This window comes from Molothrus ater, chromosome 10 (assembly GCF_012460135.2).
Source record: "Molothrus ater isolate BHLD 08-10-18 breed brown headed cowbird chromosome 10, BPBGC_Mater_1.1, whole genome shotgun sequence".
Classification (NCBI taxonomy): domain Eukaryota; kingdom Metazoa; phylum Chordata; class Aves; order Passeriformes; family Icteridae; genus Molothrus; species Molothrus ater.
This window is the reverse complement of record NC_050487.2, coordinates 3,979,196-3,991,578: the sequence shown is the minus strand read 5'-3', so window position 1 is coordinate 3,991,578 and position 12,383 is coordinate 3,979,196. Positions and strand designations below refer to the sequence as shown.

Below are 12,383 nucleotides of genomic sequence, written 5' to 3'. Positions count from 1 at the left end.
GACGGGGGGCACTCGCTATTTTTAGGCGGCACCTGGACACTGCTCCCTGCTCTTAAAGGCACCGCACGGGCAGAGCTCTCGCCGCCGCTCATCCTCGGTCGCTGCCTTTAGGAACGCCTCCCCCTCGCGAAGGGGTCGGCTGGGCACCGAGCCTGGAGGGGCAAGCTCCCACAGCACCCTCCCTGCACCCCATCGGCAGCAGGGGTCCCCGCGATGCCCCTCCTCGCTCCTCGGGCTCGCACTGCCGGGGCCGCTATAAATATAGGTCTTTATCTCACCCCGCGACAGCCGTAAACACGCGGCGGCAGCCGAGGCCTGAAACACCCGCCCGGGGAGAGGGGGAGCTGGGCTGCTGCAGCGGCCCGCCCAGCTTAGCAGCTTTCTTCACCGCCCCGGAAAGCCTCGCTCAGCTGGGACAGAACCGAGAAGGTTTTTATTGCAGCCCGCGGCCTCCGGAGCCCCTCGGCATCACTCCTCCAGGCTGAAGATCTCGGCCTCCTTCTCCTTCCAAAAGGCGAAGCTGCGATCGATGTAGCGACAAATCTCGTCCCCCTCCTCGCCGAGCTGCCCGGGCCGCTGGGCCGGGCTGTGCGAAGTTCCGAAGTACCGAGCCTTGATGTCGTCGAAGCCGTCGCGCCAGCCGCGCCGCCCGGCCGCGATCTCGTCGATGACGGCGCGGTGGAAGGCCCGCACCGCCCGCCAGCCGTGCCGGCCCAGCTGCTCAAACACCTCGAAACAGAGCAGGTGGCGGCCTCGGCGCTCCTCGGGGGACAGGTCCTGCTCCAAGATGCGGAAATAGCCCAGCATGAACAGCTCCAGAGACAGGCTCTCGTACTCGGCCGGGCCGCCCCCCGCCGCCGACACGAACTGCTCCGGGGAGAGCAGGGTGCGGGCGGGGGGCGGCGGCGGGGGGCGGCGGGAGGCGGCGTCCCGCCATCCGCTCAGCAGCTTCTGGATGGCCGCTCTCTGCCGGGCCAGGCGCGCCGCAGCCCGGGCCCCGCTCCCCGCTGTCTCCCGAGGGTCCCCGGCCCCGGTGGGTCGTAAGGGCGCGTACGCGGAGCGTCTCCAGTGGCTCAGGAAGAGCATCACGATCCGTTCCTTCCTCAAGCTGCCCCACTCCGGCCCCGGCCGCTTCCCCTGCCGCGGGGAGCCGCCGTCGGAAAACGCCTCCTCGCAGCTGATGCCCGAGTCGCTGGCGGCCTCCGCCTCGCCGCCCCCGGCGGGAGCGCTCCCCGCGGCCCCCCAGGCGGGCTCGAAGGCGCCGCGCAGGCTGCGGACACAAACTCCGCACTGCCGGATCTCCCGCTGTGCCAGGCTGCCCCCTGGCTCCCGGGGCTGCCCGCCGGCCGCGGGGAGAGCGGAGGGTGCGGCGGGCGCGGCGACGGCAGCGCGGGGATCCGGCAGCCCCTCCATGTTGCCCAGCAGCGCGGCCAGGCTGTTGACGGCGCCGGCCAGGCGGCCGCACCAGAGGGGCAGGGGCTGCCCCGGAGCAGGCGGGGGGCTGCGGACGGAGATGCTGAGCAGCGGCGCGGGCAAGAGGGCGCGTAGCTCCCGCACCAGGCGCCGCAGCTCGCTCTGGTACACCTCGCCACGCCGCCGCAGCCGCAGGCTCTCCACTGCCCTCTCCAACTGATGCAGGTCTGCCTCGGTCAGCAGCTCCCCGAACGGGCCCAGCACGGCTTGGTGGGCGGGCGAGAAGCTCCAGGAGCCTGCATCCTGCGGAGAGAGGCGGTCAGCGACTTCCGACAGCCCGCGCCCCCTCTGCTCCCCGTGCCCCTCGTACCTGCCCTCCCGCCGGGTCCTCGTCCGCCAGTCGGGCCCGCAGCCGCCGCACCATCACCTGCCGCTTCCACTCGGGGATGAGCCGGCCCCGCTCATCGTGCGTGGGCACCAGGGATTCCGCGTCTACCTCCGCGGGGTCCGGCCTGGGGGGCCCCGCCGGCCCAGGCGCCCCGTCCTGTGCGGACAGAGTCATGGGGGGCTCGAAGGGGCACGGCCGCCGAGGGGACGAGCCGGGGGCCGCGGGCCGAGCCAGCGACCTACCGAGTGCGCGAGGAAGGGCGCCGGGATCCTGGCCCGCTGCGAGGGCTTGCGGAGCTTCAGCTCCGCCGGCACCGACCTGCCGGGCTCCATCCCCTGCCGGGCCGGCGGCTGCTGGGGGCAGAGGCGCGGGCCTCCTCCTGAGGGAGGGCAGCAACGGGAGGTGGGCCCCGACACCTCCAGGGCCCCCCCCAGCTGAGGGGTGACCCGACACATCACCCCGGACCTTAGGGAGAACCCTCCTCGGGGGACAGCCACGGGTGGATCTGATTCCTTCAGAGGACAGGACGGAGCTGGGGAATCCCTGCTGCCCGCTATCCCCCTGCAGCCAAGGACCGAGCCCGGGGCCGCCTCATGGCTGCCATCCCTTCTCCGGGCATCTCGCGCCCCCAGCCCGTCCTCCCGCTCCCTGGGGTGACAGGCTGGCACTCCTCGGGGATGGGGGTGCCCATTCCCCCAGCCCCAGTGGGGTCTTACCTGCTGCGGGGGGCTGAGCTGGCTGCTGAAGGGGGTCGGGTCCTGTCGTGCCCTGCTCAGGGAACACCCAGAGGTGGTGTGGCTGCACCCCCAACGTCCCTGTGTGGGGAGCAATGAGCAATATAGGGCAGGAGGGGAGGTCGGAGTGCTCGGGCAGCCCTGCAGTGCTGGGGCAGGGCACAGAGGCATTGAGCATTGTATTAATATTTGATGGGGCATCGAGTGGCAGCACCAGGGCTCAGTGGGTGGAACTGGCGCCGTTCCTGGAGATAGTGGCTTGATGACTTGGCTCCAAGCCTTGTCCTCCTCTTGGGGCCGATGGAGAATGGCCGAGGCTGGTCATGGCCCCAGGCCAGGTGTTGGGGACAAAGGAAACATCTTGCCCAGGGGCACTGAGGGCTGGCTCTGGCAGTGGGGGATGCTCAGCAGAGGGTTCTGCTGCACTGCTGCCTGGGCATCGGTTACTGGCATTCAGCCACATTTGTGTTCTTTCCCTCCACCACCATCCATTATATATGGCTAGGATGGACTCGTGGGGCTCACTTACATGTGCGAAATTCAATCGAGGGGCTGGAATAAAATTAAGAAGCAGCAGATCTAAGCCTATAAACACCGATTAGCTGGCGAGGATCCATTACAGAGTCAGCCTCCCAAGCTTCCCTGGCTCCAGTGCAGGCTGACACCCAGCTCTCACAGGGAGGATAAGCTTATGCTGCCCAGCAGTAGAGCCACAGCATGAGCAGGTTATGCTTTGCTGTAGGAGGGGGGAATTTGCTGAAAGCCCTTTGGCAGAAGATTGTGCCAGGGCTGTCTCCTCCAGCCTGGAGAGCACCTCCCGGGATTTCAGCTTTCCACAGTGCAAGGGTGTGCAGGAGCATGAGAGGGGAGAGGAGGTTCTACCCTAAACCTCCATCTCTGCTTCTTTTCTCACCCTGTTTCTCAGGAAAGCAGGCACTGGCCCTTTGGGATCTGCTCAGAGAGTCTTGGGGGACTCCCCTTTCCCTTCTTTCCCTTTCCCTTTCCCTTTCCCTTTCCCTTTCCCTTTCCCTTCTCCATTTCCTGGCTGCATACCCAGAAGGATGAGCAAAGCAGCACAGAAACAACCAATCACGGACAGCCTCTCTCCAGTTGCAACATCCACATTATTCCCTCTCCACTAGTTCTTCAGCCTTATCCCACCCTCTGTCCAAGTTCCCACAGCCATATCCTTCTCTCTCCCACAGCTCCCACTCCCCCAGTCCTGCACTAATGAGAAAGGAACAGAAGAAACCAGGCGAGGCCCTTCTCAGCATCCTGGTTTTCATTTCAGAGGGGCCATGGAGGATCCACATCAAATGGGATCAAGGGGAGGAAGGTGCACGTGGTCCCGAGGCCAGGCCTGCCCTGGCCCGTTTCTGCCCAGCTCCCCTGACACTCTCTGGGAATGCTGCTGGGGCCAGGGGGGCTCGGCACCCTGTCCCCATCGGAGAATGTCCAGGGCTGGCCACCTCCAGGAGCTGCCTACTCCTGCTGCTGCTGCTGCTGCTGCTGCTGCTGCTGCTGCTGCCGCTGGCGCCAGCGCACCACGAAGGGATGGAGGCGGCGGCGGGGGCGGCGCGGGACCGGCCCGGGGCGGCTCTCCTGATCCTGCAGGACGCGGATGCTCCCGATGGGCCCTTGGCAGGTCGGGCAGGTGGCGGCGGCATCAGGGGCGGCCTGGGGCTGGATGCAGGCGTGGCAGAACACATGTCCGCAGGGCTCCACGGCAGCAGCGGGGCCGTGCAGGAAATCCACACAGATGCGGCACACCCGGACGGCTCGGGGCGCCGCCGGCTCCTGCCTGGCCTCCGACATTGCTGCTCCCGGAATTGACTGCTCTCAGCCGCTGGCAGGACTCGAAGGCTTGGCTTCCACTCGGGGCACTCGGAGGTTCCTCAGCCTCTCGTGGGACTCAGAGATTCCTCAGTCTCTGGCAGGACTCAGAGGTTCCTCAGTCACTGCTGTCATTCAGAGGTTCCTCAGTCACTGCTGTCACTCAGAGGTTCCTCAGTCACTGCTGTCACTCTGAAGCTCCTCGGCTGCCGTGGGTCACAGCCTGGGTGCTCTGGCACTGCCCAGCACTGCTGGTCACAGTTTGTTTATGGTTACCCACTGCAGGTGAGTGATCCTGGCTCTGGTGACATCACGGGGTTCTGAGGGGCACAGCCAGGAGCTCCCCCATCCACAGGCAGATCCTGTGGCACAAAGCCCACCTGGCAGTGGGCTGCACACCTCAGTGTTTGCCCAGATCCCTTCCAGGCGGTCCCTGCTGTGCCAGTCACACCCACCAGGACCTGCAGAGGACCTGGTCTGCAGAGCTGCTCTCCATGCCGTGTGCTGGGGCTGCACCTCCCCGGGGGGGGGAATCTGCTCAGCCCTTGGTTGAACTTCAGGATGTTCCTATCAGCCCATTTGTCCAGCCTGTTGAGATCCCTGAGGCTGCAGCATCATCTTCTGGTGTCTCAGCCATTCTATAGAGAACTAGGACTAATTTTCTTGGTTTGGTTTCTAAACTTTATATGTCATATCTTTGATATCTCAAAAGCAGTGGAAATCAAGGGAATGAGGGATTGAGGACCTCCTGTTTCTATACTTTGCAAAACTTAGTGCTTCATGTCTAACTGATCCTGTGAGGCAGCCAGTGGGAGACTGATGAAATCTGGGAGTCTCCCCAAGGACTGTGTCCTTGCAGAACTGCTGCTGAGAGAATGAAGGAAGAGGGACTGGGAAAAGCTTTCTGTTTTGTTACTAAGGGTGCTCAGGGAACAGATTTCTCTCACAGCTGGAGAGCCCACGGAGCAGTAAAAGAGGCCAGGAGGAATCACTCAGTGAACATCCCAGGAAGAGAAGGCATGACCCCACACACTGGGGCAGGGCACTGGCTGCAGACCCAGCCCTGCTGGGTGGGCCCCATTCTTTGCCAAAGGCTGTATGTGAAGCAGGAGCTCAAAAGTCCCATGAAGATCAGGGAGCAGAAGGGCGTTGCTGCTACATTTCTGCTGCAGTGCCCAGCAAAAAGCTGCAGAAATGGGGCTGTTGAGTGTTTAATGCTGCCACCTCCCTGGTTCTCCCTGGAGAACAAAACACAACAATCATTCTGCTATTGAAAATGTGAGTATAAAACATTCGAAGGGTAGAAAATCTGGCAGAGCTGTAAATCCTGTAAATCCTAATCCTGAGTTCTAAGGAAATATACACTATATAACTATTATTAGTTATACAGACTATATAACTTAGACCAAAGTTACAAAATTCTTATATAACTTAAGTTATAAGATATCAATATAACCTGATATAGCTATATAACCTGGTATCAATCTAGCCTAAATAATAACTTTTTATATATCTAAATAACCTGATATCTACATAACCTGAATCATAGCTTTTTATACCTATATAACCTGAATCATAACTTTTTTACCTAATAACCTGACATAACTAACTTTTTATACAATGTAATGGCTGGTATATGGTTAACTAGTAGCTTAATGCTGAATAGAAAAAAAAACCGAAAAAAACCTCGACAGGTGGATAGCTTTAGAAATAAATAAGTAATAAGTATAGTCTAATGAAAAATAGTACTAATATATATAATAATAATGAAAAATAGTACTATTACTGAAAATAAATAAACAAGCACCTGCTTTATAGACATCGGTCTGTGGGGATTTATTTCCAGCCTATCTTTTGGGCATCATATGCTGCCAGTCTTCGAAGAACCTTAAAGCTTGTTTTGGTAATCTATTTTTCTTTTGAAGGATTCAGTAAAAATCACTTATGTCAATAAATCTGTTAAAACAGAGAGTGAAAATTGGTGCCAAGCTTTAGAGAAAGAATGGAGAAAAAAACAGCCCATGGTAAGCACCAGTCCCATGTAATTAGTACTGGAGACTGTTGAGGCCATAGATACACAAGAACATGTCACAACACTCTCTATGCTTGCCTTAAATCTGGACAAGAATAAAATAACTTGTGATTTTTTCCCGGCTGCCCAGCCCTGCTGTTTTCTGCTGCTGCTTTGGGTTTTTCACTACACTTCAACCCCACACCTCATGTCTGCCCAGACCCCCGAGGCTCCTGCCAGTAGTTTTTGCTACACTTTGTTTGCCCCCTGGCTGTGCCCGCCTCTGCCTCTCGGGACTTTAGCTGGTCAGAGTGACCCCAAGATGCGTTAGAAGCTCTCTTTCTCTAGCCTGGCAGTTGAAGAAGGAGTCAGAACTCTTCTGTTCTCGGTCTCAAGGTTGTTTATTGTTTCTATAAAATTCTTTCTCCGACCCACCAAGGTCTGTCTAGCAGGTCAGGCTGAAGCACACTGCCCGCCTCAGAGGCAGTGTTATCTTTTTATACTAAAATCTACGTGTACAGTATTTACAATTACTTCCCAATACCTATCACCTATGTTAGACAATGAGCTTCTACTCTAAACCAATCTAAAAGTGCAAACATCACAGCAGAAGATGGAGGCCAAGAAGGAGAAAGGCTGGACACACCCAGATCCCTCCATCTTGCCCCCTGAACCCCCATTCTAAAAACTCCAAAAAATCTATTTTTCACCCTGTGATAAATTCACTATCATTCTACTGAAACTTTCGTGGCTTGTAATTCTTCGTATAAGGTTGGTAATTGTTTTTTCCAAGGGATAAATCAGAGGCACAGGGGTCTTGGGCTCTCTGCCAAGGCCTCTGAGCCCCCTGGGCAGGGGCTCGAACCCTCCAGGGCAGCCAGAGGAATTTCCTGGGTTCTCAAATCTGCCGTTTCAGGCTTCACTGCGGGGTTGCTGCTACATCCTGTTTTGCCATCCGGAGGGCACCGGGACCGGCTGTGCTCCGTGGTTTTGCCAAGCAAAGCCGCTGGTCTCTCTCTGCGCCCTCAGCGGAGCCGCCGTCACCGTGTGAGGGAGGCGGCCGGGCCGCGGCACAGCGCCCCCTGCAGGCGCGGGGGAACGGCCGCGTCCCTGCCGGGCCGGCAGCGCCCCTGGCGGCCGTGCCCGGAACTGCCCGGCACTACAGCGAGGGGAAAGCGCCCGCAGCCGGGAGCGGCCCGGGGTTTGTGCTCGGTCTGCTGGTGCTGCCTTTGGTGTTGGTTTGCCTTGTTTTATATATATTTATATTAGTGAAGAACTGTTATTCCTTTTCCTATGTCTTTGCCTGAAAGCCGTGGGGATTTGTGCTCGGTCACAGAAGATCAGAGAAACCTGCCACCAAATGGAGCAAAACAATTTCTGAACATCAGGACAAGGAGATCTCTGCTCAGAGACCATTAGTTGTGGGCAAAAAGCACTGGGTGTGGGCTACAAAAGAGAGACAAGTGTGTGTCTGGGGTCGCTGGGGCAAGGAGGTTGGCATCAGTATGAAGTGCACTTGTGAAGGCCATGGAGTGTCAGAATAAAGAGAAAATACAACAGTGTGTGTCCACAGAGGTGAGAGGGAGAGGAAAGAAAACAAGCAGACAACTCCAAAGTACTGTCTGGTGAAATGTATCGTGTTCGAGAGGACAATGAAGCTCGCAGAGGTAAGGACAGAATATTTTACCTGCTCAAGCATCCTCTTAAGGTCAGTGTTGAATTTATTACTTTGTATTCTCTTCTTTCGGGGTTGCAATTACACACTGCAGATATTCCAGGCTCTTCTCTGAGACTCAGGACAGCTGTTCCCGTCCTGTAATGGTCTGCTGGGCATTCAGAGAGGAAATTATGTGAGCTGGTGCCATGTGAACATTAGAAGGGTGTTAGAAACAACACGTCAGGGAGAGTGACTGGGCCAGGAGTGGTCAGTGCTAAGCCACTTCTCCTCCGAGAGACACCAAGGGGGGCAGTGCCAGGAAAAAAGAGGCACCGGAGGTGGGGTGGTGGGGGGTGACAGGACAAGAGGCACGGAGAAGCGGGGACAAGAGGCACCCAGCACGTGACACGGGAACAAGAGGCACCGTGGGACGGGCAAGACTGGACGAGACACCGGGGCTCAAGGCGGAGGAGCGAGAAGGCACCGGGAGGGGCTGTCGGTAAGGAAGGGGGTTAAACAGGGAGGTCCCAAGCCCAGCGGGGCTGCCGGGGCCTACCGGTACCTCCGAGGCCGCGCCCTGGCCGTGCCGCCGGGCCGGGCCGGGGCTGGGTGAGGGGTTTGTTGTAGTAACGGCCGCGATGGCGGCGCGGCCGGCTCTGCCCGACTCGGTGCTGGTGCAGGTCCTGGCGCTGCTGCCGCTGCGGGACCGGCTGCGAGCGGCCAGGTAGGGTCTGCCCGGGCGGGAGCGGCCGGCTGCCGCCTCCCCGCCGCGGCGCTGACGGCCGATCGCCTTTCCGCAGGGTGTGCCGGCGGTGGCAGCAGCTGGCGCAGGACCGAGCGGTCTGGACACATGTGGATCTGAGCCCTCACCGGGTACGGGTCGCCCGTCCGCACCGGGACCGCGGCGGGGAGAGTTCCGCTGTGGGCGGGAGGGATGGGGGGAAGCGGCATCACCCCACTGTGCACAGACACTGACTGGGGGGGGGTCGGGCCAGATCACCCCGCTGCGGGCAGAAGCTGAGGGGACAGGGGTGCCCTTCCCCAGCCGTGCCTGGATCCGGGCCCTGTCTCCCGCAGATCAGCCGCCGCACGCTGTGGCACCTGGTGCGGCACCGCCTCCCCGACAGCCTGTGCACGCTGCGGATGCGGGGCGTGCCTCGCTCCGGCGGCAAGCAGCGGCTCCTCTCCCCGGCACTGCTGGCTGCCCTTCGGAAGCGCTGCCCCCAGCTCCATCGGCTGTGCCTGACCGAGACTGACCTCCGCCATGTGCCGTACGAGAGCATGCCCGCCTCTGTCACCACGCTGGAGCTGAGCCTCTGCGACATCCCCGATGCCTGGTTCTCCGTGTCCCCTTCGGTGCCGCCGCCACAGGTACAACACCTCGCTATCCATAGCGTTCCCACCTTTTCTGACCATCATCTTCTTGACATTTCCTCACAGAACCACTTGAAGACGCTGAGCCTTTGCGGCACCTACCGCGTCACTGATATGGGGATCCAAGCGGCAGCTCCACACCTGGAAGAGCTCGAACGCCTGACTCTCCGGCACTGCATCATTGGCGATGCTGCCATGGTGTTCATCGGGCGGCACATGAAGCAGCTCCGCTACCTGGAAATCAGCAACGCCTACTTCCTGACAAACAGGGGGCTGGTGGCTATTGTGACCCTGGAGCACCTGGAGACCCTGTGCCTTGACCTCTATGATTTGGTCTCCCTTGGTACTGTTATCGCTTTGTTGCAAGTGCTGCCTCGCCTGAACCACCTTAAATTAGGTGGAACTTGCTTTGAAGATGAACTCCTCGGTAAAATTCAGGAGAATTTTCCACATTGCACCATATCTCACACTCTGTGACAGCCTGAAGTTCTGTAGTTCTATCCTTCCTTAGTACACCTGAAGTGCTTTTTTTTTCTTCTTCTTTTTTTTCTTTTTTTGGAAAAGCCTCTTTCCCTGTAGCTTTGGGACAGAATTCCCACTGGCCTTAAAATATTACCGTTTTTTCACATAAATATGTTAAAGAGCTTGTCATGTAAACTCCTCCTTGTTTTCCATGGATCAGAGGAATAGGAAAGCTGAGAAGCACACTCAGCCTTTGGGAACCCCACTGACCAAAACCTGGCTGGAGTGATGACAAGTTTAAGCTCTGTCTGCTCCTCTTTCTCCACTGCTGAGGATTAGGCAGCAGCTTAATGAGTGCAGAATTCAAGGAGTGAAGTGAAGCACCTTCCTGTCATGGAAAAAACAGACCTGGCAGCCAAAACCTCACAATTACAAATTCCTTCTCCTTTCCTTTAAATTCAGGTCTTCAAGTCACTTGTCAGACTGGTCATGAGGATTCCTGAACACCTGGTCCCAAGGGCCAGACATCCCCTTTGCCCCCAGGCATTGCTGGGGCTGCTGTTACCTCTGGGTTTTGCTGGTAACATCCACGTTTTCTCATCACCTTTTATTGCCTGCGTTCACATCCTCTTCCTCCTTCATTCCCCAATATCCTAACACCAGATAGCCACCTCAATGTTATGTTGTTATTCTTACAACATAAGAATATTTTTAGTCAATATTTTTAGGCAAATATTGTATTTATTTTAAAAAACTTGCAAGCTTTTAACTTTCATTTGAATCCTTGTTTTTAGGACTTGTTTTTTTTTTTTTTTAATCTGCTTCAGCATCTCTCCTGCCCCTTAGGCCAGCCTTCCTTGTGACAAGAGCATCCCACAGGAAAAAGAGCAGGACAACTAATGCCTCAGTCAAGCCTTTTCTGCCCTGTTTTCATCCCAAACACCCCCTGCCCTCCATTCAGCTGCAGCACATGCAATAAACCTTTGGGTTTCAGATGGTCCTGGATGGCACTGACCCTCCCTGCAGTGAAATCCTCATTGCTGTCAGGTGGCCTTTGTGCCCTTGCCTCTTTTTTCTTCCTAAGCCCAGTCTCAGGGTAGCTTCAGGGCAAATATCCAAAGGTAAAACGTTCCAGCTCTGCTTTGGAAAGCATCCCAAGGCTGCTGACTTAGTAACTACCACTCTGTGTTTATCCCAGACAAGGAGAATAACACTGGTGGAATCAGCCTCATTAAAACCTCCAGCATTCCCTGTTCCAGCTCTCTGAGGTGGGGAGGGACAGTACAACAGGAAAAGGGAAAATCAAGAACAGCAAAAATCCATCAGTCAGTCAAGCCACAGTGAGAGGCAGCAAGAACCTCAATGTTCTCCTGATCTTTGCAGCAGGATCTTTGCAATCCTGATGACACAACAACAGTCACAACATGCCAGTTTTCCATTCACTGACTGCTAAATAGGGAACAGCATTTACAGTTTATAGGGTGCAAAGTGGAGTGGTTTAGGTGTGGAAGCAGGAGGAGAGCTGTAAATATTGGATTACCATGGGCAAATTAGGGGAATAAACAACTGAAAGGTCTTTAATCAGCAGTTCTGGCTCTGCTCACCCTCCCCACATACCTGCCTGAAGCTCTTTGGAGGGACATTCTTGACCTTTATTTCTTCTGATTTCCAAACTCAAGGGGTTTCTACTCAGTTCATCTCCATTTCATCTTTTGCTGACTTGAGCATTTCTTCCCCCAGCCCCACCTTCTCAGTGTCCATATACACATCATTACATCAAAGCCCAAATGTTTTTAAAAACACATAATAAATGAGTTTAGCTCAGAGACAGCTAAACCTTCAGCAAAACCAGGACACAAACACGGTCTTAGCATCCTGAGAGCAGCAGCAGTTCACAGCCCTCAAAGTGAATAGAAAACTCAGAGAAACCATAAAATTTGGGGTTATCAATCATTGCAGCAAGTGACCAAGCTGCTCCTCTGCCTCTTCACACACCAGCTTACACACATGTACCATGATTTCATACATGTATATATTTAATATTCATACCCAGGTGTTTTATCAGATCCAAATCCATTTTGTTTTCTCAGCCAAGTGCATCTGCTTGTGCCTTCTGTTTGGCTCCTGACTCTGAGAGCCTGGAGGATGCTGATGGTACACAGAGCTGAGGAGGAAAGTGCTGAATGACAGCAGGATGTGTGGGGACAGCTCCATGGGTGCACTGGCAGTTCTGGCACTTTTGTGAGCTACACTTTTGCTCGTGGTTTTCAAGTTTGTTGCTGGACTCCATGAGAGAGAAAAAAATTCATTAGCACAGAGGAGTTGGTTTTGAGTGTGGTGCAAATAGGAGTTTGTTCTTGGAAGGGGAAGGTCAGTGAAATCTTTCTGTCCTGACTCAGTTTATTTGAGAGCAGCGACGTTTTGAACCTGCATCTGCATTTTGGGTGGTTTAGAGCTAGAAGAGGTGAATTTCCTTCTTTTGCAAGTACACACCGCCATCGTGTGGTGTGC

The 12,383-nt window shown here is 56.2% G+C and overlaps 2 protein-coding genes across 2 annotated transcripts; one reads left to right on the top strand and one right to left on the bottom strand.

Annotated features, from left to right (window-relative positions):
* Positions 1-450: 450 nt before the first annotated feature.
* Positions 451-4,350, bottom strand: ESPNL (espin like). Its single transcript, XM_036388392.1, has 5 exons — positions 4,064-4,350; positions 2,518-2,569; positions 2,044-2,235; positions 1,751-1,957; positions 451-1,716 (listed from the first exon to the last, which is right to left on the bottom strand). The coding sequence occupies exons 1-5, from the start codon at positions 4,348-4,350 to the stop codon at positions 469-471; spliced, it is 1,986 nt and encodes a 661-aa protein (XP_036244285.1). The 3' UTR covers positions 451-468.
* Positions 4,351-8,674: 4,324 nt separating this feature from the next.
* On the top strand, positions 8,675-10,136 carry FBXL12 (F-box and leucine rich repeat protein 12). Its single transcript, XM_036388393.1, has 3 exons — positions 8,675-8,760; positions 8,837-8,909; positions 9,114-10,136. The coding sequence occupies exons 1-3, from the start codon at positions 8,675-8,677 to the stop codon at positions 9,885-9,887; spliced, it is 933 nt and encodes a 310-aa protein (XP_036244286.1). The 3' UTR covers positions 9,888-10,136.
* Positions 10,137-12,383: the final 2,247 nt, after the last annotated feature.

What these genes read in the sequence shown, in the direction of transcription:
- ESPNL (XM_036388392.1), bottom strand. Translation starts at nt 4,350, where the DNA reads ATGTCGGAGGCCAGGCAGGAGCCGGCGGCGCCCCGAGCCGTCCGGGTG. An exon ending in CGCCCTTCCTCGCGCACTCG is followed by an intron (nt 1,958 to 2,043) that starts GTAGGTCGCTGG and finishes CTGTCCGCACAG; the next exon opens with GACGGGGCGCCTGGGCCGGC. An exon ending in GGGGAGCAGAGGGGGCGCGG is followed by an intron (nt 1,717 to 1,750) that starts GCTGTCGGAAGT and finishes CTCTCTCCGCAG; the next exon opens with GATGCAGGCTCCTGGAGCTT.
- FBXL12 (XM_036388393.1), top strand. Translation starts at nt 8,675, where the DNA reads ATGGCGGCGCGGCCGGCTCTGCCCGACTCGGTGCTGGTGCAGGTCCTG. An exon ending in GACCGGCTGCGAGCGGCCAG is followed by an intron (nt 8,761 to 8,836) that starts GTAGGGTCTGCC and finishes GCCTTTCCGCAG; the next exon opens with GGTGTGCCGGCGGTGGCAGC. An exon ending in TGGATCTGAGCCCTCACCGG is followed by an intron (nt 8,910 to 9,113) that starts GTACGGGTCGCC and finishes TGTCTCCCGCAG; the next exon opens with ATCAGCCGCCGCACGCTGTG.